At 33.6% G+C, this 27587-nt stretch overlaps 1 protein-coding gene across 1 annotated transcript; it reads right to left on the reverse strand.

Moving 5' to 3' along the window:
* Nucleotides 1-1013: 1013 nt before the first annotated feature.
* LOC116345589 (protein naked cuticle) lies at nt 1014-26516 on the reverse strand. Its single transcript, XM_031775038.1, has 6 exons — nt 25582-26516; nt 25057-25320; nt 4252-4424; nt 4047-4157; nt 3062-3960; nt 1014-2980 (listed from the first exon to the last, which is right to left on the reverse strand). Exons 2-6 carry the CDS (start codon nt 25118-25120, stop codon nt 1948-1950), a joined length of 2280 nt encoding a protein of 759 aa, XP_031630898.1. The 5' UTR covers nt 25121-25320; nt 25582-26516; the 3' UTR covers nt 1014-1947.
* Nucleotides 26517-27587: the final 1071 nt, after the last annotated feature.

Below are 27587 nucleotides of genomic sequence, written 5' to 3' on the forward strand. Positions count from 1 at the left end.
ATTTTTCTCAATAAGATAATAATTCCGCAAAGCTCAATTTTATGTAGCGACATTTTTCTGTTTTTTATTCTGCAATTTTTTCTTTCTTTTCTCAGCGTAGCTCAAATGGAATGGTGACCTTTGTCATCGTATCATTGAATTTTCTTTTTTTGGTCATTTGATGCGATGACATTTGGTTGATTTTTATATCTGCCTTTGAACTCGTTTTCTTAAGATGCCAGCCAATTCACTTTTTATCGCCGTTCTTCGTTGGGCGCCTGGTTTCTGGTTTTTTCGCATTAATTTGCGCGAATGTAATCCGCACGTTTGAACGCATTAAAGAGGGATGCGCAAACGATTTGAACAATAATAGTGTCGATGAAACGACAACAACACCAGGCAACCAAAAAAAACGGATTTTAAGTAAACGAAAGAAAAAAAGGCACACAAAATGAAAAGAAGTTCAAACCATCAATTTATATGCAAATGAAATACAAAAATTATGAGTTACGGAGTAGGTGAATAAGAATATTCAGAAGATAAGAAAGAGAGGCACAGAGACCGCACAGAATTAAAGAAAACTCAAATGACGAAGTGCGAAATGTAGAATGAAAAGAAATGAACGATGGTCGAGATAAAAACAGCATCAAATTAACAATCACATTAGTTAATTGCCACTGTTTTCAAGCCATATGGACATGGTGAACCAGTCGAAACCGTTACAACGATGTTTTCTCTCTCTTTCTCTCTCTCTTTTTTGATCGTTATGGATTCTCAGAAGAACAAAAATTGAGAGAAACCGACAAAAAAATGCGTACGATGTTTCACACCTTTGATGCGACGATCAACAAAAAAAAACATATATACAAAAATAATAATGACTAATAAAGAAAATATATTAGCCGCGACGAAGTATTTCAGATCATTATCGTTTTTTTTTTTGTTAGCTTCTTGTATTATGTTTTTTTTTTGTATACGCAGAATTAAAATTAATAATCGAACTTTTGTGTATAGAACTTGTTTTATCATTTGGGTTTTTTTTTTTGCATAATGTATAAAATGTAAGCGATATGTATGACATGAGTTAGAAATTCCTTGTCTTCCATCTCCATTTGAGCCCTTTATATGTATATAAAAACTAACCTCATGTGCATTTACACAGTACAAGTGCGTGTATGTGTGAAGAAATAGGAATCTTCATATACTGTTTTTCTTTCATTTCATTCTATATCTCATGGAAATATATTCCTGTCGATTATTTTGCTTGTTCAATGTTATTAATCCGATGAAATTAAAATAAAAAAAATAAATGCTTTCATCAACATGAAATTTTAAATTATCGTATTCGCGACTGAGCCGTGAATATTTATTTAAGCAATAAAATTCTCTGATTGATACAAAAACTGTTGTTATTGTCTGCCATTTTTTTTCTCTTTTTTTTTAAATCGTTTTACATGTGTGAGTATGTGTTTCGTTTTATTTTTCTTCAACAATAACATTGATATCAATCGCAAAATACCCTGTGTTCTTTGTTCCGCAAAATTGTATCTATTTTTATTTTATTTATCCTGTTATTTCTTTTTTGTTTTTCAAAAAAAAAAATTAAAAAAATGTGAAAGATCGATTTCGTTTCGTCACGTTTCGTCTCAAACGAAATCCCATATATATTAAATGTATACTTTAAAAAAAATCTTTGTTTCATTTTCTTGGTTTTACGTGTTAATCAAAGAGCGCTTTAATAATTTCATAATTTTCTAAATGCAATTCAATAATAATCCGACAATAAATACTAACTTTGATTCGAATACGAAATATATGCTAATAAAATATCAAGCCTAATCATATAAAACAACTTAGTTCTCTTTTTTTTCTATATATAAAACAATGCAATCGAAGCAATCAAATATATATTTTTGATGAGGGAAGTCCAATTTTCAATGGAGTATACAAAATAAAATAAAAATAAAATTAGTGATGATAGTAGTGGTGATGAATGTGTACATATCGATGGATTGTTGTTAGTGATGCGTTGTCAGTCATTCCAATTTGGCTGCTATCATCCGAACTGGCGCGCAATAAATTCTCACACTCACTTTGGCTAGGATCAACGATCGGAATGGAAGCGTATTCGACGATATTTTCTTTTTGTTCGGGCACCGTTGTATTAACACCAGTTGTTACATTTGTCGTACCCTTTCCGTGTGAATCGGAATTTGATGAATTCCGTTGTGATGATGACAATGATGATTTTGGTGTTTTTCGTGTAAGCAAAATCTCTTTGTTGAATGTTTTTTTCGACGGTGAGCCCACATCGTTGAGTTTCTTTGCCAATTTTTCATTTTCTTTGAACTTATCGGTTGCTCCAATTGCATTCACATTATTCAAACATTCAGCATCTTTATACAAATTATTTTCTTTACAATTTACATTTTTTGATATATCAAGTAGATTGTTTGATGTTAAAATATTGGATGTTGCTGCGGCGGTCATTGTCTGATCATCGGCCAACCATTTTTCCACATGGCTAATGGTACGCGTTAATTTTTGTTCTTGTGTCAATTGTGGATTCAATTGACTGAGTAGGGCAGTGTTTAATTTACTATTTTGCATTGACATCAATTTCGTATAGCCTTGCACTTGTGGCGATGCCGATATGGGAAATTCGTTGGTGTGATGACGATGACGCGATCGTGAATTTCGAACATTATTTATGTTATTATTATTACTATTATTACAATTTGGCGTTGAGTTATTATGATTAGAATTATAGTTGAGTAAGAGTTTTGAGGTGTGTGCCGCTAGCACTGGATTCGAAATAATGTTATTTGTGGAACAGATTTTTGCATGCAACATCGAATCGTATCCACACCAATTTGCTTTCGATGCATTGTGTGTATGAATGGCGGTTGTCTCATTGGAATGCGGATCAATAGGTGTCATTTTCGATGAAATCGTATAAGAACGATGCCGGTGATGTTTCGATGGACTTACATTTGTTTTCCTAAATAAATAACAAAACAATTTTTTTTTAAATTGCTATTTAACGTTTGGAAAAAGAAAAAAAAAAATATGTGAGACTTACCCATTCGATTGAAAACATAGCCGACTTTTTTCCATACTCTCACGAATGATATCAATAAGATCATTGCGTCGTAAATTGTTCAGACATTCGTCATTTCGATCTTTACCGCTTGCACCGCTGCTCGCATCGCCATTGCTGTTTCGAAAGCTATTTTCGTTGCCAACCGAAAGTGACCGAATCCTTGTGGCTGGATGTGAATCTTGTGAATTTTTCTGCTTACGCGATCTTGATTTTCGGCCAATTCGTCGTGCACACGGTTTCGATATGGGTACCGTTTCAATTTGATACAATTGATTTGTTACCCGACAATCTTGACAACATGAATTATTATTATTCAATGTGACTTTATCGCATTTTGATTTTGACGTTGGAGCTGAATTTTCATTTGAAATCGGTGCACTTTCGTAAATATTTTCGGTTGTTTGGCTGGACTTTTGTTGTCGATGATGATTTTTTGCACTTTCATTTGCACAACAATTTCCAATTCGACCGTCAACTGTATCTTTTTGCGGTCGATTATCCTTTTGCTCTGGTTGATTTTTCTCGGTAACAATTCCATCGGATTTTTCAGTTCCAATTATCGGTGTTGATTGTATGCCAACACTTTGAGTATGTTGCAATAGTTCGTCGGCTAATTGTGTAGTTTTATTTGTTTCTTGATTGGTATCAAAGCAACCACTGCCACTACCCTCCTCATCATCATCACATTTAAATAAGCGACGCGATTTAATTCGTTGTCTTTTCGTACTTTTCTTAACCGAATGTTGGGAGTCGGCCGATTTTGATTTTGAGTCTGGTGACACCGTCAAACGAACGTTTATCGTCTTACTACCACAATGTGGAACCACCACTGACTTTCCAATCGATTCATATATAGTATATACAATGCCAGCAATATCCTGTGAACAATCATTATTCATTATTATTTTGAAAAAAAAGAGAAGAAAAACAGACTTCAACATTTGGAAGAGAAATCACCACTTACGTCTTTGGTAATTTTTCCATGATGCCCATCTAAATCATAAAATGTGAAAGAGAACTGTAATGGCTGTGTCGATTTTCCGCCACCTTCTACCGAAACATCACATGTAAATTCCTGTCAAATTCAAAATTAAACAAAATAGTTTTAATAAGTTGAGAGATGAAATGGTTTGTATTGTTGTTGTTGTTTTTTTGTTCTCGAATATTACCTCTAACAACACTCTATCAGACGAAATGGCATCGTTACGTGGTGTGGATGTTTGTACTTTGGCATCTTTATTACGATCGCCTGTTAGTAGTAGATCGGGTGGTGCACTGCAAGAAGACGGCGCTCGTATCGGATAAATCAGCTCTTCTGAATCTGTTGCACATTCTTGAAGCACTGTAGTAAAGAAGAAGAAAAATAAATAGTTAGCCTTGAAAGCTTAAGCTTAAGCTGTGTATCATAAATAAATAGTATTTTCTGCGAAATACACCAACAAATTTTGTGACATTCATGATAAATTTGAAGAATTCAAGTTAATAATAAAATGTTGAACATGATTCTCAAGCGGCAACTATTAAAAGATATTCAGATGGTTTAAATAATCAACAATGTATGTATGTGTGTATTTTTATTTCACTTTAAAACGCATTAATTTAAATTCAGTGTGTGGAGCGTTGAATCTCCAACTGAAGAGAGAGAACGAGAGAGAGAGAGAGAAAAAAAACTGGCCCGTGCGGGATAAAAGTTAAAAGAATCGCTTTCAAATTACCGATATCGATCATAAACACGAAGGTATAGTGGAGTAATCTCTCTGTAGATTTGTCTCGTTAATTTCCATTTTTTGTTCTCTCTCTCTCTCGATGGTGTGTGAGCGCGGCTTTTTTATGTTTCGATTCATTTATATACTACATACTATATCATATATATATATTATAAAACGTTTCAGAAAAGATCTAAGATGCATGCATTAAATCAAAGTTAAATCGACACACCGAGAGCGGTATAAATGGTCAAACAAGGAGTGTATTTCTCACAAAACAAAAAAAAAAGAAAATGAATTTGAAAAAGAGAAGAAAAAAAACCGTAAAGAATCAAAGAGCATATGACAGAAACTGAAGAGGAAAAAATACATCCACACATAAAACAATTATGCCGAAAAAAATATCAAACTAAAACATAAAAAGAGAGAAGTTCAAAAGGAAAAAAAAAACACAGAGTTCTCTATAGGTTCTGAAGGTAAGAAGTTTCATGAATAACAACGCACAATCGTTCGTAAACGAAACGAATCGATGTGTATGCGTGCGCGTACGATGCCTGTGAACGTGATGTGATCGGACATAAGTATGGAGAAATATCCATCTCACATGAGAGATGCTCAAAAGAACGAATGTTTTTTTTTCATTCTATCGAAAGAAAAGAAAAAAAAATATAAAAGAATCAAGTGAATGAAACGAAGAACGAAAAGAAATAAGGAAAGAAAGTGCATGGCATTGAGATGAAATCTAGCCGAATTCACTCAATGTTTTTATTCTTTTACTTTCTTTTTTTTCGGGATTAAATGCAACTGTGAAGTCGAACAGAATAATATAGAATAGAACGAACCGAATCGAAGCGATCCGAAATAGTCAAGAGCAAAAAATCAACGTACCATAATATCTGACATACAACAACTCTAATTTCGGTTCATAAACTTCTCATCACAGGGCATTTTGTAAAACTTCACATGAATTATGCCTCATATCTCTTATATGAGCATGTGTTTGTAATTATGTGTTGCTCGCCTTGCTTTTTATACGCTATGACCCGAAAGACGAACAAAGTATGCTATTATATATATATTTTTTGTTGTTACAAGTATAAACGAAAAAAAGAAGCATTTCTGCCGAAGACGAATGTAACAATTTAAGGAAAAATTCAAATTGAAAAGAGAGAGAGAGAGAAAGAATGGCATATTGTTAAGGGGCAAGCTAATTATGAAAATTGACACGAATCAAAAGGTTCATCTGATTGCTTTGTCAAAAATAAAAATAACAATAATCAAATTAAAGCATTTATTTACTCTCAGCGATATGAATAATTTATGCATATTCTTGAGAATGGTTTGCCCCTTGATTTCTACACTTATACCCACTTAACCAGCTCGAATAGCAAAGAAAAAACAACGAGCGGCATACTGAATTTATTTTCAACTTTTTAACTCTGTTTATATGTGAAACTTTCTTTGGCTCTTTTTGTAACTGACAAGCTCGGTTTGTTTGTCGAGCATTGTTTTTTTTTCTCTCGAACGTTTCGTTCTTTTCGTCAAACAATTTTTTTTTGCTTTGGTGCAGCACAACTTTTGCCAACTTTTTGCAGTTGTGTGTGTGTGTGTGTGAATCTTCGTTTTGGAAAATTCATGTGATATTGCATTACCGTTCAGGTTCGATTTATTTGGCACTTGAATGCTCTGGTCCTGTTCATATTGGGTTTCGAATAGCACTGATGCGGCTTTGGACTTTTTTTTTCTCAATCAATTTATTTCGCCGACTCGCCCAACGAGTCACGATGCTCCGATGAAGAAGAAAAAAAAATCAATCCCATATTCTCAATTTCAAATGATTTCGAAATATTCGAAACTAGAATTGTATGATTCAAGCGGGTTTTCATCTCACCAATGATTTGGCATCGCAATATGCTCCATTGAGTTCGATCTTTTTCTTTCCTAACTACATGTAAATAAATGAAGTTGGATGTTCGCCATGCAATGGGCTTTAATAATGAAGATGTAAATGCAAACATGTTTTCCAAACAACATTCAAACATTCAAATGTAATGGTTGTATTTGATGTTCGTCTGTTCTTTTTATATTATCATCATTGAATGCCATTCACGTTGTCTGGTTTTGACAATGATTTTGATTGAAATTCAATTGAATTCAACAAAAGTGCTGCGGATTATGTAACAACACTGGCAATGTTACTGCATAGTGCGAACATACGAAGCATTCAATGTTCTCTATCATTCAACATACAACAATAAAAGCCATGAAATGCGTATGAAATGGGGTTTTAAGTGACATCGGAATTATGTGTCGAACGCAGAAATTGAATCGGTCGAACACACATATATTTTGGCATTTCTATAACAAAATTCTACGCATTCATTCACACAATAACCAAAATGTCCGAAGTATTTTGATAACAACTGAACACACAAACCCCCAAATTATGGCAAGAAAATCACTGAAATAAACACAAGCATATGGCTAAACAGGAAACAATAAATAATATCGTATAATTGGTATATGGTATTGAGAAAATATATATATTTTCCACGAGGCTCAGAAATAGAGAGAGAGAGAGAGATAAATCCAGGAAAATAAGACCAAACTTTAGATATTCCGTTTAAAGAATCGCAAGCGCATCATAAAAAACAGTTCTACAGGCGTGGCATTGCCAAACTCATAACACGTAATCCAAATCATCATCCATTTTGTTAATTTGAAAATTGTCGACTAAACGGCGTAAATGAGTTTTACAGAGTTTTTCTATGAAAACGAGCGAGTAAATGAGAGAAAGAAGAAAAAAACCCAGTAAAATGTTTTCCAATCATCGGGAAAACAAATATTTGGTGGTGGTATGAGATATCGATCCTATTTGCTCTCATAAGACGCATTTAATTTTAGCACCACTTTTCATTTCCATTGAGATAGGTGGTTTCGGGTTTCATTTGTACATGAACTGTGCATGCCGTTTTATAGAAGATTATACACGGAGATGATTGGTCGACCAAAATTGTTGATTGTTCAATACAACAAAACGAAAATGTTTGCTAAAAACATTAATGTCGATTCGAAACTCTGTCCAGAATACATGCCATTTCATTTGAAAGAAATTTGGTTTGTGTTAAATTCGTTTGCCAAATGTACACGACTTGGAATTACAGTGCATACGTTGTTTATTCGTGTACATTGAATTTGTGGATATTCAATCGGATGAAGATTTTACACGTAACGAGATAGCAAAACCAATGATGATCGCTGTAATCTTCAGCGCTGTTGAACAGAAAATACGATAAAGTTTTTTTTACAAATAACAACAACAACACCACCACCATTTCGGTGTGAATATGGCACGTTTTAGCGTTGAAGGGAGAACGAATGAAATGAATTAATTTCGTTCGTAAAATGTAATCCGAGAGATGACTGTAGTATACCGATGAAATTTATGATTAAAGCACATAGCACACCAACCACAAAGATAAATTCGAAGAAACTTTACTATGTATATTTTTTTGTTTCGTTTTGGAATTGCCAAGTTCAACGCTGTGATTAAACAGATGAAACTATTTCGTTGCTGCAACAATAAAAAAAATATATATCACACTCAACGGAATATAAATTTATGAAGTATGAAGTTGGAGTGACGTGTTACACTGTGTGCACCGGGTGGCCCGACATCAATTCAACTTAATTTTGAATTGTCATCTTGTTACGTGCACTCTATCAATGGCATTTCGTATTCAGCATTATTTTATTTGCACTCATAAATGTCATTCACATTACAAATGAAGTATAATTACTGTTGTGCTTCTGAAATCGAAATATCGCCTTTAATTTCAAGGATTTTATTAGAATTATGTAAATATTTTCAACATAAAAGAAACTAAATAGGGAGAACAGCAACTTTTCTGGAATATATCGAGACATATGTGGCGGTTTTTTATCCTTGTTTCTCATTCCAATTAAATTTGACTAATGGTCTGGGTTTTATTTCATAAATAAACAAAATGACCAAACAAAACACAATGCCACTTTTATATGGCAGCATTGCATGCGATTAGTGATACTATCGGTAAAATGTCATTTTTTTTACTATGGTTAGATGCATACATTTAAAAGCCATGAATCTCTACAAAAGATTTCATTTGGACATACGAGTGTGTCGCTGCTATTACACATTCATTCATTTTTACGATAATCGGGAGAATATGGCGTAAGCCGCCCCCAATTTTCTGTGATTGTGTTCTCATTTTCTGTGTGGCTCAATATAAAATTATGAGCACATCAATGCGTTGAAAAGTTTCCGTTGAGTTCGTGTTTTCCAATGCCAGTGCCATTTTGGAAAGTAAGCAGTGAATCAATATTTTTTTCTTTCTTCTTTCGTTCTTTGTTATTCTTATTCTTCTTCTCTATTTTAAAGTCAAATTGAGTGCACACACAAAACAAATAAGTTTGACATTTTCACGTTGGAAGCATACAAACGAATTAAATAGATTCGTGTTTTTCGTTCGTCTTTTTCCATGACACGAACATTGGATGCTCTGTATACAGAGCATCGAAGTAGCATTGCGACTATAGAATACATCATAAGCTTAGTCATTTCGTGCCATGGTGTAGTGCATTTTAAATACATTCAACTTCTGATTGATAATGAATGGAAAACGAAAGACATCACATTGTTAAAGTGGCATCACGCTTTCGTCACGTACGAATGACAAAGTCAGTAACAGGAAAACACATACACACGTTGTTCCTTTCATACATATTTTTTATTCTTTCTCTCACCCTCAACAGTTTCCGAACAGGAACCGAGTTAGATCCCAGATATATGTGTATGCATAACATACAATGGCACATTCGTTTAAAGCAACTATACTACACCATTGCACAGCATGTCGAAGATGATAAGAGAGTGAAGATTATGCTTCGTTCATTACATTACATCTCGCATAAAATTTTGCACGTTCACACAAAAACGTCGAATGTTTTTCGAAATGTTGCGGCCGTGTGTATGTAATCGAAACGAAAGTTAAATACTGATGATTATATGCAGATAATATCAAACTGATGATGATTGGATTTGAGAATGAGATGCGAAATATGTTCATTCATTTCAAATCCATTCCATTTACCAAACGGGTATACATGTGCGCGGGGTGGGCAAACAAACAACCGAAACATACTCAAAAAATAGATGAACAAACAACGAGACACCCATATTTAAAGAATTCTTTTCCCGTTTTCTTAGATGATTGTGTTGACGTTGGTATGTGCGACAAGAAGAAAGTGCTTAGCTCGTTTGGACGTGCTCGATTTTCATTTAACACCCGACACAAAATGCCCACGGATGGCACAACAGTATGTATTCATTAACGCTTATTTTGTATCTAATTTGGATCCAAAGCCGTTTATCCGTCGTTATAGTCTTGGCTTTGATTAATGTTTTGAGCGTGACTCATTCACACTGCGTGAATGTTTTAATTTCATTTTCCGTTTGCGAAAAGAAAGAATGAAAAAAAAAACTTAATAAACAACACCAAGCAATATGAAAACCTTAACGCAAATTCATTTGCAACATCTTCGCTCAACAAATGCCACAGTTAATTGAAATTATTTGTTTGTCAGTCGGTTCGATTTGGGAAATAATTCAAGTATATTCATTTGTTTTCGTTCGAGATTATTATATTTACAGCATACTTGGCAATATATGAAACAGTTATTATTGAAACAAATATTCACACTACAGTATAGGCTGTACTGGACGAATGGTTAGATAGCAGAATAGTAATTTCCCATGACAGAATACGATATATTCACACTCATGTTGATTCCCTAATGAGATTTTTTTTTGCCAACAGTGAATTTATTCAATTAATGTGTAAGTCAATTTTGTCAGAGAATCTCATCAAAATTATGACGACAGAAAATGAAATTAAATGACTCGATATTGTTCGTGGCATCCATTAAAATGGAACAAACTTTTAGAAATAAAAGCATAAATGTCTTGAACTCTTACGCTATATGAAAAATTGAGGGTGCAGAGTTTTTCTCTATTTAGCTATTTCAGACATTGTAACCTTACGCCGATTTCGTCTTATGTGCATAGTTTTAATTTACATTCACGCCACTTCAAATGAGCAAACCAATTTGAAGTGATTGACTGTAACTGGAACAGCATCGGCATGTTTCGATGTAAGGATACAAGAATTAAGCAACTTCAAATCTAATGGTATATTAGAAATAGTAAATTCTTAGTCTCACAACAAAATGATCGAACAGATAAAATGAAATGATTTAAAAGTCTGCCCGAGGATGTGAAACCATTAGTTGTTACTTTGTAATAGCATTGCTACAAATGATATGGCCATGCGTGCATGCATGAGAATTTCATTCGATCATCATTATTATCATCAGTGCTTGAATCATTAGTCATTCTTTTATTTTTAGCCGCCGTAAATTGAAATGAACACTAATCTTTGTATTAATTGATTTGAGTGTCTTTGAGTGCGTATCCTCGGTTCACAAATGCTTATAATCAAGACGATGTTAATTCGTTTTCAAAATATTTGCCAATCAATGTTGGTTCATATTGCAAATTGGCGTTGTTTCATGCATTCTGTGTCAATCGATTTTGATTCCACAATTTCCAAAGCAATGTGGCAAGTTGAGCGATGCAACCAATAATGATTTTCCACTGAATTCGTATAGATTCAATTAAATTAAAAAAAAATTAGTTTTGCCGGTCTTGAGTAGTGGGCTCAATGTTCCGAATTCACACTTTTAATAGTTTGGCCACGCTTTGCGTGCGAGATGCATCAGTAGCCCGTAACACAAACATTAATCGTCCTAGTCGTCTGTCTTTAACATTTTTTTTATTTATTTTGATTAATTTTTTTCTTCTCATTTTTGATATTTTTTTCTTTTCGCCTCCAAAGTGTTCGTTTTTTTCTACATATTATTCTTCTTTGCCACCATCATCTTCATATGTTAATTTTGGTTGCTTACACACATATATATATATATGCATATGCATAGCTAGTTACATTGGTGTGATGATGTAGTGTGGCCACGTTGAGAAATATATTGCGCGCGATGGATGTTATAACATGCCCAACGGCAAACAAATGATGAATGCAAAACACCGAAGAAAGGCACATAATCATTCAACAGCGTGCCATAACAGCATACAAAAAATGATGCTGCTGGCGGGAGATACAAGACCAACCAAAATGGATGGTAAAAAGAACAACAAAGAAAGAGAGAGAAAGACAGAGAAAAAACAGAAAATGTGCACACACACACACACACACACACACAGCGGCAACAAAAACTATAAGCCAAACAAAACACAGTGTAGACAGAGATCCACCAAAAGGTGTTACTATTCACTAATTACGATATCTATACTTGAAAATACCGACCAAATCGACTGACTGAACGATCAAAATTCTATGTATGCTCGGTATAAATGCAATGAAAGAAAAACAACAATAATAATAACATTGATGATGGAAGATGGCTATAAGTAGAGCTTTAGACACGGTCTCGAATCGAAATCAAAACATCTTCAGACCGCAAGAAAAAAAAAATGAAAAAGAAAAAAAGAATCGAATCATCAGGCTGGAATTCTCCAGAAAGAAAAGAAAGTACGATGGCAACGAACCAAACAAAATCGAACCAAAAACGCCGAACGGAAGACAGAGAGAAAATACAGCAGAATGAAACATATTCAGAAATCACTGTAATGCACTACACACGGAACTCTTTCTTCCTTTCATTCAGCAGTCGCGTTGTTTCTTCCGATGATTCTTTTATGGTTCGAACATTACGGATTCGATTTGAGGGACATTTTTCAACAACAACAAAAAAACACACAGAAACGAATTACAAACGATGACGATGATGACAAAAAAAGAGACAAAAGAACACCAAAGAAATAGCAGCAAAGAGTACAAGTGATAAATGCGGTATGAACCATTGAACTTCCAACATCCACGACGGCCATTAAAAATCAAACGAGAGTGTTCGGTGTTTGCGATCATATAATTTTTATGCTGTTTCTTTTCTGGACATTCTTGATTTTGGTCGTATATTTCAAAGTGGCGAGACCGATAGCGGCAAATCAATCGGTCATCACCGCTAGTTTCCATTTTAAAAAAGAAAACTTAACGATGTACACGAAAAAAAAAGTGCAGAGAAAATAATAGAGAGAGAGCATCGTGAAGCGGCAGATGCAATAGCAAGTTGCGGTATTCTTAAACAACAAAATAAAGCAAAAAAAAGGTCAAATCAGCCAAATCCAAAGAAAAAGAAGAAATAAATAGTTTACATCACATCTTCATTTTAAAATCATGAAAATATTTGCGATATCATAAATTGTGCGTAAATTAGAAAATTACACATAATGGTGGTAAATTCTCATGGAAAAATCAAATAAATTCTTGTTTTTTATTCAATTTTCATTTTTTCAAATGCAATTTAACGATGACGGGATAACAAAAAATAGCTAAACTGCATTTGATGAGCTCGTGAGAGAAGATGCGTGGTTGCGTTGTAGCAACAACAAAAACAACAACAAAAAAACACAAAGAAATTGGTCAGCTTCTAAAATATTGGTGAACGATCGTCTGCATTGAAATCTATTAAATTCCGAAACGAAACGCGAGAAACGCAGAAAAGAAAGAATGAAAACAACAGCAACATCGAGAATAACCACAACTTTAACCACAGAAACTCACTCTCGCACCGATGCCTTGATACGTGTAATTGCCAATGCCGTCATAACATGCACATATCGGCCATTTAGTTTGGTGGCTTTTGATTTTATGCGTTGCTCTTTGCATGAGATTGATTTGAAGATTCACACCATAGCCCGCTATCTCTTTCTTTCTCTCTCTCTCTCTCCTCTCTCGTTTTATTACAACTATATACGAGTTGGCGCAATATTTGCTTCTCTTTGAAACCGAATTTTGCATACACACAAATAATTCTTTTTTCCTTCGTTTGATTTCGTTCACTGTTTCACTGTTTCGACATATCAATTCGAGGAAATCATACTTTGGAACATTGTAATTTATTTGTTAATTGCAGTGATTTGATATGTCAAGTGATCTTATTTTATAGGCGATTGGTCCATACAACGACGTGTATTGATTAAAAAAAACACTTCGTGGAAATGGCCACACCATAAAAAAATCATTCAACTTTGAATATTGGTGAATCAATTAACCACTCAATTCGATTTAAATTCAGTGTTGAGATTTATTGCCCATTGCTTTTCAATAATAACGTCCATTTGAGCGCAATCAAGAATAGAAAGAGCCACATTTCCGAGACACTGACACGATAAGAATAAAAAAGAAATAGAAAAAAAAAGCAAAATGAATATAGATCATCTCAGTTTGTTTTCATATTTGATTTACATAAACAGTTTAAAATGATGTTATATTTTTCGAATATGAATGCACGTGTTAAATGAACGGTCTCCATTGGAAAAATGTTTTTTTTTTTGAATACTTGTAAATGGCTAATGTAAATATTGAGCGCCAGTTATACATTGAATACATCAATTACACTATTCGATTCATCGAAGTGTGATTGTGAGGCCGTTGTGGTGCCATATCTTTGTGGTTTTAAAATTCGTCTTCATTTGTTTAGGTATTACACTACCAAATATAAGTTTTACGACGTTTCATCCTATGCTCTTATATTTCTGCTTCTTTTTTTCCTGCTTCGTATTCGTTTTAATGAAACGTCGCTTCGTCTTGGTCTTTTTGTCGCTTTGTCGAATGATATGATTCGATCATCGTGATCTTTTTTTTTCATGCTTTACTTTTTCGTTTCATTTCACTTCATACAATATTTGTGTGTAAGGACTTTGTATTAGGGTAGATCAATTTTGGTATAAAACAATTAGTTATTCTTCGAATAAAAGAAAAACGACGATTTCATACACCTCTACTCTTGCGAGTGTATCTCTTTTAATTATTGAACTATTTTTAGCGCTGAGAGAGAAAAAAAAAGTGTCGCTTGGAATTTTTGATAGGCGCCATAACTACATGTCCGAAAGATTGAATAGAATTGATATTATCGTTATTGTATAGATTTCGGTGACATTAGACTATCAATAATGTACGATACGGAATAATTGTCCGTCTCTCGTGCACTCCTAATATATTGTACGTGTACGATCATCAACATTTAGGCATACCGCACACTCATACACAGCAAAACATTTTTATTTTCCTGTTTGTAAGCATTCGATACAGATAGAGACTGCAGTCATACATTTACAGTCCAAGCTCGAATATGTCCACATTTCTTCTTACATTGAATGCCTTGCAGCGATCAGAATGTCTTTGTTTGTGCTGGTCTTTCTTTCGTTCAACGCATTTAACTGCATACTTATTATGTTGTTGTTGCTCTTTTTTTTCTCTCTCTCTTTTTTCGTTATTTGTATTTTTTTTTACTTCACTTACTTCACTTCTATCTATTTTTCGTTCGTTTTTTTATCTTTGGCGGTGTCTCTTTTGTTAATGGTTTAAATATGCCGACATAAGAACGATATTGTGTGTATACTTATATAGCCATTCGAAAATTCGAATGTGTTTGTTAAATGGAAGACGTATATAAAAGACAAACCATGCCGGTATACGGCGATGTATGAGCGCACGAAACGTTTACGCGCCTATTTGTATGTATATATATATATGATATATATACGAATATATGTTCATTGCACACGATAGAAACAAAGGAGCGAGAAAAAAATGAAAGAAAAAAGAGAAAGAAACAAACACACAGTGAGTGTGTCGGCAGCGAAAATTCAATGCAGACAAATTCTAAACGTGGAATGAAGAATGAGGCTAGAAATGAATCCAAATTCTGCGATTTTCAATGTATTGAATATGTGGTTAATGTTATTCTTCTTTTTTTTTTTCGTCCGAAAATCGAATTAATCGTAAGTGAATCGAACACCGATTAATGCTTTTAATGTGTTGAACACGATTAATCACTTGTGATTATTACAAAATTCAATTTATATTGAATTTTTCGATCACAAATTGCTTACCAAAATACATTTGGAATGGAAAAAAGAATGATGAAATTACTTAATTCACTGTGAACTGATTCATTTCATGGTTGCAATGGTGTGTGCCAACCGAAATTCGAAGCTCTTTTGTTTTTAACATTTTAAGTTTCACATTATGCAATAAATAATCCAAAGATAAGAACCTGTATTTAGCATAAGTATATTGATTTTTCGTATGAATTGAGTAGAATCATTAACATTTTGCAGTTACAGACAATGTCAAAAACTGTAAATGACCGTTATTTGGAATGAAATCGGGTCTTAAAATGTATTGCTCATCAAAATTGTCCAAGATACACTAGCGAATTATAATTCGAATATGAAGGGAATGATCGAGACCCAAATTCATATAAATGCACCCATGCAACGGTAGAATGTTGTTGTTTTCTTGCATTGTGTTCAAAATCAATTGAAATATATACACAGAAAAAATTATTCAGGTAACTTACGACTTTTCACCTATCAACGTAGGTAGTAGCCGGTTTTACGTATGAAATCTAGTAATTTTCATGTAACTGGGTAACATGTAGTATAAGAAAAATTAAAATGAAAGACAAGAACCGCGTACTGTTGTTTTATTCATATTTTTATCATGATTATTTCTTTAAATATTTTAATTATTTTTATTTTGGTATTTTATATCAAATTAAAAGTTCCAAAGTTAGAATGATGAGTGAATATGTGGTTGGTTTTTCAGAGTTATTGATGGATATACGCTTGATTTGACGCCATTGCCCGATGTCAGAGTAAACATTACAACTATTCGTTTCCTTAATCCAACGAATGCTGACATTTACGAATATGAAATCAAACCATATTTCGTACGAAATCGCAATTACAAACCAATGCTCAATCCGTATTCAATGACAGTAAGTAAACTTTTGGTGAATGAAATTGAATGAAAAAGGGCTATTTATTTGTGCAAATCGTATTTCAGACAGAAACTGCTTTGATACAAAATGTTGTGACGGTGGAAAAAGCTGATCCAAGCGTGTTCGTAAATAACAATGAAGAAATTCATCGTGAATGTGATTTAACGCAAGTCGGAGGTTTATTGGATTCCAAGGTATTTGAATCTTATTTACATTTTCGAACATTTTTGAATTTATCACCCCTTGAACAGGAATATAGTATTGGTATGCCGTTAAGTGAGTTTTTTTACATTACTTTATTATTTTGATTATTATTTTTGGTATTCAATTGAATGTTCTTTTCTCAAGATTCGCCATATAGAACGTCAATTAGTAAGGCACTTTTGCGCCTACAAGAGTCGGGGAAGATTCAGGGTAAAATAATACTATGGCTTACATTTTAGTTTATTAACCGATTTATGTTGTTTTTTTTTTTCATAGAATTAATCGATAATTGGTGGGAGAGTAAAAATGTTGATTGTGAAGCCGGCGACAAAGAACGAAGCGACACTCCTGAATTGGACATGGAGAATTTGGGTGGTGTATTTTTGGTTTTGGCTGTTGGCTTACTGTTGTCAATTTTCATTGGAAACCACGAGTTCATTTGGTCTGTTCGGTGAACATCAATCGATGAAAGGGTAATGGGTCCCAAAGTCCAAAGCAGTCTTCTATAGCTTTGATAAATTTCCATATTGTTCTTTTCAGATAACACCCTATGAAGCCTTCAAAAAGGAGTTAGAGTTTGCAGTGTCTGTGTGGAAGGTTCGCTAACCAGTTGCACGTATGACAAGTGCTGGAAGCTCGGTGCGGTCAAGTATATCGAATGACATCCAAATGGATTCGATTCGAAATATTAAACGAACAGGATTGAATGGAATTAATTGAAATATTGACATTAACTCGTGAAGATTTTACCGGACACACGGGTTTAAGGTTAATGACTCATTTTTTAAATATTTATTTAGTGCTAAAATTTTCAAACCACGAAAACATGCAATGTAGCACCGGTGCCACATTTCAAAACTAAGCACTTTAAATCAAATTTCAATTCTTTTCTATAATGTGATGTACAGTGAATCTAATTTTTTTGATAGACAAAATAACAAGCAAAGTAAGCAGAGAAACTCTCCACTAACATAGGATTCATATACGAATGGCAAAATAAAAATAATTAAAATATTTAAAGAAATAATCATGATAAAAATATGTATAAAACAACAGTACGCGGTTCTTGTCTTTCATTTTAATTTTTCTTATACTACATGTTACCCAGTTACATGAAAATTAGTAGATTTCATACGTAAAACCGGCTACTACCTACGTTGATAGGTGAAAAGTCGTAAGTTACCTAAATAATTTTTTGTGTGTACGATGAAGAAAAATTAATAAATCGATATGAGCACACTTCAATCTATACACTTGCCGTCATGCTTAATTAATATCTTATGTAGTACTAATATCATCATTTCATTGATTCTCTTTCATTTCGTTCGTCTTTGATTGGAAATAAATTATCTTCTCAGTTGAGCCGAAAACAAAATGCCAAAATTCATTTTGAATAGACAAAGAAAATTGGTTGTGATTTCGAATGAAAGAAGAAAACATAACTGAAGAACTGATTATTGATTGCTGATTTTTCAGCAAATTAAATCACAATGCCAACGATATTGTTTTAAAAGTGTTTCAGTCAATGTTTTTTTTTGTTTTGCTTCTTATTTTCGATTTGTTGATATGATATGCAAATCGAAAGCAACAAAAGAGAGAGATTGTGCAAGTTTTATGGAATTTCAGAACAAAGGAATACCAAACATTCGCAAGCCAACCAGCTATTGTTTTGTGTGTTTTTTGTTGTTGTTAGACATTTGCATACGATACAAAGTGCATGTGTTTGTGTATGTGTGCCCATTTTCTATGCAACTTGGTTGGTACCAATAAATGCGATGATCATTTAATGCTTTTCCAATTTTCTGTTGTACCATCCAAATGGGCGAAAGCAGTACATGCATTGCAATGCGTGTAACGTTCAACCGTGTAATTGTAATATGGCCTGCACTTTTGTGCCAACCGATGTAAAATAGCTTTGATTATTAAATGATTGAACAAGTTGTCAGTTTTAAGACAAGATGTATTAGATTCGAGCTTGTTGAGACATACTGCCAACCACAAATGAATGCATATCAAATTGAATATACAGTGTGTTGAACCATAAATTCTCAATTACTGCTTATCTACTTGTAATAATGATTATCCTTTCTTCTTCTCAATCTTCGCATAAAGAAAAATATTTTGGCCAAAATGATTGCTCAGAAAAATCACTCTAAATGATTGCATTGTCTTTGCATGCACCAAAACATTTCGCCCTTGGAGCCGAACTTTTTTCCTTTGCAAAACCACAGAAGAAGAAGAAAAACCGAACGATCGATCCATTTGCCATCATCTTATTTGGCAACGAAAAAAAAACTGTATGTAATTGCACTATGCTGGTAATTTATATCACATTGTTTCATATATTTATTGTGCTTTCCCCTGCCGATTTGCAAGATATGGGCAAACTGGTTTTTTTTTTAAAAAGATTTCTCATAGAGTAAGTGTATCGATCTTAAGTTTGAGCACATTTCTAATCCATCAATTGACTATTTGGGTTGGTTTGGGTACCCATTCAAAATGGAAGAGAATGTGTCTATATTTGTGATGAATGACTCTAGCAATAATCAATTCGTTTTTTGTTGTTGTTGTTGTTGTTGAAGCTGCTGTTGCTTTCGTCGATGACCATTCTCTCTTTTAGTATACAGATATTTGTTCGGAGTGCAATTTCTGGTCTGCATGAAGGCTTCTTTCTTGTGCATATATTAATACATCATGTCATATGTACACATTTGTCTGACAAGAGAGGCCAATTCGATTATACTTATTCATTTTAGCCGTCATATGCTGCGAACGCTCACAGATAATCGACTATTTCGCGGTTTAATCAAAGCGTTTGTTGCTTCTTTATCCTTACATCTTTCGCATATGTTTCTGCCGATGCCGCAGTTGCTGATTTTTTTTCTTTTTTTCTTTTTTCTTTTTCATCGTCGTCTTCTGCTTCTCCTTATATATTTTTTTCGTTCATTCTTCTTCTTCATCGTCATTTGTGTGTACATCTTTTTCTGTCTCTCTTCGTTCGAAATAATGAAATAAAATGAAAAATAAAATTTTGTTTACTACATTCTTGACTCTCTTTAGTGCTTTTGTTGTGTACAACTGTGTGGTTGAGCTATTTGCGTTTTTTTCTTCATTATTTTCGTTCTTCACATCGATTCGCACATGGCGTGCGCAAATATTTGCTTTGAAGTTGTAATTTTTCATTGGTGAACCGTCATGTTCAAAAGCCCGCACGCGCATTTTCATTTCATTTTATCTGTTTGCGTAAGAAAAAAAATATTAAAAAGGCATGGCATAGAAGTGTTACATGCAAAAAAAAGTCGCTGATATACAGAGTGCATAAAGTAAATGTACTGCAGAAAGCAAAAAAATAACGCGCGAGACAAGACGAAAAAATAAAACAGAAACAAAAAATCAAACGAACGGCGAGCCTCACATAAAAACGATCAAAACGAAACACTATCGGCAGATACAGATAAAAGGTAAATACATCTGTCTCACTCCCTTCTAACATCGTCATCATCATTAACATTTCTGATTCATAGTACTCTTTGCACACACACACACACACACACACACAAACAGCGATGTACAAATTATTTTAAACGCAAAATAAAAAGAATTTCAAAAGAATAGACAGCAACAAAATAAAAGAGTAAATTTAAAACTAAAATAAAACTCATCTGTTTCATTGATAACTGGGTACAAATCATCTTGAGTGCAACAAGAGGTTTTGGTATGTTGGGAACCAAAATCTCCAAAGTGTCATGCTACAAATTCACCACAAAGTCAACGATTATTAATAGCATATTTATGTTGTGTGCACATTGTACACGTACAAGCACATTTCAAAGAAACTTTCTTTGCCAAATGTAAATGAAGTCTTTAGTGAATGTATGTACTTTATGATGGGGCTTTTAAAATCTAATTGAAACGTATGTCGAAGAGCTAGATAGTTATTTCCTTTGTGTTGTGCACATCGTTGCCCCAAGTGAAAAATCATATCTTTTGCTGACACAGAAATAAGATGGATGGCCTTTTCGATTTATGAAGAGAAAGTTTCGTTTGCAATGATCATTTTGCATACGGGATTGTGATTCATGTATATGTGCACCTCTTGAAAACAAATGTCCCGTCATAATAGACTAATAAGCATCTCTTTTTTCTACACAGTAAACTCAGGCCAGCGTTTTTTTTTATATGATGCAAATCATATAATGCGCAAACACTTGGTATATTCAATGGAGATACTAAATATCAAGGACATTACAAGTCGCTTTTTTGCACAGATATTCAATTCACTTTTATGTTGTTGTTAATATTCTTCTTTCGTTTGTATTTATTAATTAAATGTTTTAAAATATGCAAAAAAAAACACACACATGAAGGGATAATTTTCATTCACATGTTCCGTGTGTGTTGCCATGAATGTGGTTTATAGTATACAAATTAAGCATCAAAAATGAGCCACGTTTTGTGATACACACTCAATGCAATCATTTTCAAACGTATTGATGAAAGACGGTGAATTCAACGATCTGTTCACGAAGTAATGAGTACGATGGAGCCAAAGTGAAGTTCACATTCATTTAATTCATGTTGTGGTGTTGAGAAATGCTGAAAATTGTTTTGGCTTTGATCTCATCTTAAGGCTTGGTAAGTTTTTTTTTTCAAATTTTCCATGTCGGTTTATAATTTGTTCCAAGAGGCAGACCCATTTCATATTCTTTCATCAGTTCATTTATACATCAAAAGAAATTACAAACAAAAATATAATAAACAACGAAAACGTTTGTTTTTTTCATCATTTCTTTGTAAAATAAACATTGACAGGTATTGTCCTGTTAGTTTTCATTAAAGTTGCACAAATAATGGTACACAAATTAGCAGCAACCATTTTTCCCATACACAATAACTTGTTTTTTTTTTCTTCCCTTCCGCTGTGATGAGCAACAATGGTGTCAACAAGTTGGCTTCAGTAGATGAAGAAAGAGGCACGTATTTTTAAGCAGTTAACATTGATGAGAGAACTCACACTTTTACTCTCAATTAATCTCATGCAGGAGAAAAAAACCAACTAAACTAAAGCGAGCGCTTGCATTACACAAAATCGTCCACAAGATGAAGAAAATGAATGCGAATATGAATTCAGGACCATTAACATAATTACGATTTTCAAGTGGCTACAAGTGCAATCCATAATAATTTGTCGCCATTGCAGTTACAACATGCAATTTACGTTGGCTCGTAATGACTTCAATTTAAAGTTCCTTGGGCATGATTTAATAACCACAGAAATAATATATTTTAGTTGGATGATTGCGGAAGGACGAACGCATTACCAACGCGAGCGTGCGTCCGCGCTCACACACACACACACACACACTCACATTTGACAGACACAAATAGATGCCTTGAAACACCTCGATTACATCGCCAAGTATGTATGCTGTCAAGCCACAGTCTCGGGGCAATCTGTTCCTTTTGTTTCAATGCGTTCATTTCTTTTGTCGTCTATGGTTTTTATGGATGAAGAAGAAGAAAAACATACGCAATTGAGTGATTATAATCTGTCATTTTTCTCTGGAAATGTCGCCCATTGTTTCCTAAATAATTATGCCTACCATTTCACATACTTCATTTTGTTGTATATTTTGTGCCGTATCCTCGGCAACACAAAGAGAATCAAAGCAATTCTAAGTATTTTAATTGTTCATAGGCATTGTACATTTATGCTTTTGAATTTGTTCAATGGATAGATTTCTCTTGTTGTTGTTGTTTTTTTTTATTTCATTTCAAACCTTTTGTCAGTACTGTGTTATCAGCATTACACACGGCACATTCTTGGGTGGAACTGTACCGTATGGTGTTGAACAAAAAATAGACTAAGAAAGTTGGCCAATCACCGAAATTTTGTCAGAATGTCATGGAACTTCGTTGGGGGTCGCAACTTTTGATAAACATCTTGATACGATAGTTTGTCTGAATGTCCCTGTGGTGTGTAACTTGGAAACATGTATGTTTTGTTATTGATCATCCACGCATATTGGAAATAGTTTGGATTTTTTAAACATTGAGCGGTTCATATCCGAACTTCGGATATATTTTCGGATTATTATTTTTTTTTGTGCTTCATTTAGAAAGGTGAACAGTGATATGATTTTGCAAATCAATCAAAAAAAGATGATGAGATTATTTCATGAACATGTGTCATTTCATAATGTATTAAAAAAAATTTGTTTGATAATAAGGATTCTTCATGTATTCAACATATATTTATAACTGTTATTAATTTATACGTAATGTAAGCGATAAAATGCAGAGTAAACACGTAGAAGTATCATTCTGACGATTTCAAACAATGGCATTTACAACCACAAACAGTCATTTGATGTAAGGCACTGAATTCTTCTTTTTTTGTTATTTGTCGATGCACTTCGAATTAGCCGCTTTGACAGATTCGAATGTAACAAAAGAACAGTTTACTGTTTTCACTATTGATATCAATCGTGTTGCTTAGCTGTACTATTCTATTGTCGGTTATTTCTTCAATCACAGTGAAAGGACTTTTTTTTCTTCAAAAGAAAAAAAAAACAACGAATCATAATTTATATTTTTTCCTCTTCTCTTTGCCTCTTCGTCCATTTCTTTAGTTTCATTATATTGTTTGGACAAAGTGATTCCGTTCCATGTTGAAATGTATTGAAAGGTTTATGTTCTTTGATTGCATGCCGTGTAAACTGGCCGCTACAAAGGATAGGCGGAAAAGCTTCGAAGAGAAAATATACACACAAAAAATGAAGATAAAGAATATATATTTCGACATACGCGCTTCAAGTCTTTTGCTTTTCTCTCTCTCTCTCTCTCTCCCGTTAAAACCGATGTACTGTTTCACATATACACAACACAGATCATGTGAACATAATGTTCCGTATAATACGATGTCGGTGAATTTCTAAGAAGAAAAAAAACACACACACACACACATACGCACACACACATTTCAATGCCTTGGGTTGAGGCGAAAAGAAAAAAAAACATGGCGCAAAGAAAAGGAGTTAAAGCCAAAAGCCGAATGGAATAAAAATACGAGAGAAAAAAAACAGAACGTAAAAAAAGAAGAAGAATACAAAATGAATAAAGAAACGTCTTTTGAAATGATTTCGGGTATCTTTCTCTCTTTCTCTGATCAAACGGCAACAAATCGGTGGAAGTTCGTTCGTACGTTTCTTTTTTTATGTTACAACATAAATTCTTTTGAAACGGATGCATTTTTGATCTCATCCATCGTTAATGTGTTGCCATTTGATTTAGTCTTTTCTTTGATTCTTCGACTGCTTTTCATTTCCTTCTTCGTTCGTATGCATCTTTGGACATTGAAGAGCCATTACTTCAAAGGGATAATTTCTGTGCTGCTGATTTGCGTATTTCAAAACAAATCAGATGAAAACAATTGATAAACAACAAGAAAATAAGATGAGGAAAAAAAGAAGAAGAATCGCTGCCTCTGTTTTGCGAAACAATTTAAATGCATATTTTGAAAATGTCACAAATGCGGTTGCTTCGAGTTAATGTATTTTTTTTTATTGGAATGTACGTTTCAAATTAAAGTTGAACGATGTCATTCTGACCACATTTTCAACATTTCCAACTGAGATTATGAAAAAAACAACAAACGTCACGGGTTTTATCTGTTTTTTTGGCCTGTTCATTTTTGTCAAACTTTTATCTTGTTTTGTAAAAACATCGTAAAATCAAGTATTCGTAAACAACAATTCTCAATAGTTTTTTTGGGACTATTTTCAGACCATTATTTTATTGATCGAATAGAGAGCAAGAGAGAGAGAGAGAGAGAGAAACTCTTTGCAAATGTCACAACAGTATGCGAGTGTGTTGTCCAATGAAATATTACATAAAACATAGGATTAAGAAGACTGAAATTAAAGAATGGAATCATAAACAGATCTTTGAACTTATGCGCTTTCAGTTGTCACCGAAAGAACCTTTTAACGAAAGACCGATCATACCAGGAAACATGGTCATAGTTATGTAAACTGTGTAGATAAACAAAAAAAAATGGTGTCTATGTGTTTGTGATGTTTTTCATGTGCCTTTTCTTACCTGAGAATTGTTTATATCCGCCCAATATTTTATGCTTCCACCATTTGACTATGTTTCCAGCCATAGTGAATTCGCTTCCTTGTCCAAAGTTTTATAATTTTTTTTTTATTTCACTTTCAGTCGATTTACAACCTTATTTAGCTTTCGAATTGCTAATGTTCTGTTGACAACTTAAATTGTACAACTCTTTTGCTATGTGCTATTGCTGCACTTTATCCAACTTCATTTTCTGTATGTCTCCGGGTATCATTTGATCTCGAACTCCTATTCAAAAATGATACATTGAAGAAGAAAAAAACCGAAAATATTAGATAGTTCCTCTTTTTGTCATTTCATTATGAAAGGAATATCACATGTTCATAATCAATAGTTAACAATACTGTGACATTTATGTTTCGTTATTATTTAAGTAGTTGTCATTGCATACACTTCAATTGTTTTAGTATGATTCATTCGAAAATAGGTATGCATTGACTTTGAAAGTGAAAATTGTGTATGTCTGTGAATTGTATAGTATATAATCACCTTAGTTGCACATTTGGATAATCGCAACGTACTTGCACAAACACATGAACACATAAAAAAATTTGTTTTGTATGGAATGTGCTGCTCCGATAATTATGATTGAGTTCGTTTTACCGTTAATCGAATATTTTTCAACACTACCGATTAAAGTTGAAAAAGAAATGTTTATTAAACAGTCATTGATTGAAACACTTCTATCACAATATACAAACAACATAAATTTCAACCGTACTTGGACAACGAACGAATTGCCGATCAGTAAAATAAGTGTACCGAATATGGAATGATTGAATTGTGATGAACTTTTTAAATATCTAAAACGATTTGTATATATTTATATATGTGTGTGTATATCGTTAATTGCACACCCCGTTATTAAAATGACATTTTTTACGCGCGCCACAAAAATACTATAGCACGATTTCGACACATTGCCAGTCGTCAAAAACGCCAAATGCGTCCGCTTAAACACAGTTCAACACCCATTCATTTCCACTTTTGAAAATAATTTTACACATGTTTTTGTGAATATTGGTATTGATGCTGCTGTTGCTGTTGCTGATGCTTTTGCTTTTGCTACTACGGCCGCTGGATATGTAGCCTGTAATGTTGATGTTTGTTGTTGTTACTTTTCTTTTTTTGTATATGTTAATATGGTGATAGTATTATTTTTGTCACTGTGCCTTTTCTCCCATTCAAATCTATGTTTCTCTAAAATATTTCGTATTCAAATCAGGCCGTCGTTGTTATTTCCCAGAGGATTTTTGAAATAGAATTCATTCGTTTTCTCATCGATATTAATGGAAAATTGTTTATCTTTCACATTCACTTCACATTGTTGATTTTCTTCATTCTTTCAACGAATTCAAATTGATCGCACAATTCTTTATTATTCAACATTTTGGCAAGTTTGTTTTCCATTTTTTTTTCTTGTATTTTTTTCGTCAAATTTCACCAAATCGACAACAAACAAACCAAACACTTACACATGAACTTATAATGTAAACAATTTTTTATTTTTTTATTTTATTTTATTTAAGTAGCAAAACCGAATCGAGGCAGAGACAACGACACACTAATCCTCTCACTCGTCGTGGTGGAAAATCTGAGCATTGTTTCTTATTTTTTTTTTTTTTAATCGTATTCGTTTTATGTCCAAAGAGATTGTTTATGATTTTTGCAATGTTTTCAATTCCGTATACACGCACGCACTGAGTAAAAAAAAGAAGCAAAAAAAGTCCGTAAAAAATTGTTGTGTCTTTTACGGATAAAATTCGTAGGCCAACTGAATCGAATACGTCTTTCTCTCTCGTCCCATTCGAATGAAATGTATGACTCTGACTGAATCAAAGAAATGCTTTTCGATTCGTATCTCGCTCATACAGTGTGTTGCTGTTGCCGCGCGCGCGAGCTATATATTCTATTGCCATTTACCGTGTCGAGTAAATCTGCTTGTGTTTTTTCTTTTTCTTCTTCTTCGCTCTTTTCGTTCGCCTGAACGTTTGAGTATATGTGGTACGCATGAACCCATACCGAGCGTATACATACATTTCAAAGGAGAACACATTCTCAATGGAAATCGTATACCAAGTCGAATCAGTTGTTCTATTCGATGCTCAGGTATTCACACACAAGCATGCTGCTGCTGCTGATTGTATTCACTACACTCATGCGCCATCCTGCTTGCGCTAGCATGCGTTTACGATTTTCTCTCTGTCTTTACGTATATATTTTTTTGACAGTCTCATTCTCAAAATATATACGGATAGCACATGGATTCGATATGGAGACAGAGAGAAAGAGAGAGAGACCCCATGCATATGTGTATGACTTTTTGTTTCAGTGATGCCGCACGATGCCGATTCACAGACTCACAGATAAACAAACGTTATATCTATAGAGTGAGAATCGAGTATGTATCTGTAGTTTCGGTTCCATTTATGGAACCATATGCGTTTACGATTTATCTGTTTCGATTCGGTACGCGTGCGGTACGTTTATAATAT

Source organism: Contarinia nasturtii, unplaced genomic scaffold, assembly GCF_009176525.2.
Source record: "Contarinia nasturtii isolate CC-2019 unplaced genomic scaffold, AAFC_CNas_1.1 Cnas_scaffold_129, whole genome shotgun sequence".
In the NCBI taxonomy this organism is placed as follows: domain Eukaryota; kingdom Metazoa; phylum Arthropoda; class Insecta; order Diptera; family Cecidomyiidae; genus Contarinia; species Contarinia nasturtii.

Bases quoted from the DNA above. Each gene is read 5' to 3' on its own strand.
- LOC116345589 (XM_031775038.1), bottom strand. From the start codon at position 25,120: ATGGCTGGAAACATAGTCAAATGGTGGAAGCATAAAATATTGGGCGGA. The intron at 4,425-25,056 runs GTAAGAAAAGGC...TCTTTACTACAG, and splicing joins CGGATATAAACAATTCTCAG to TGCTTCAAGAATGTGCAACA. The intron at 4,158-4,251 runs GTAATATTCGAG...TGAATTTGACAG, and splicing joins CTGATAGAGTGTTGTTAGAG to GAATTTACATGTGATGTTTC.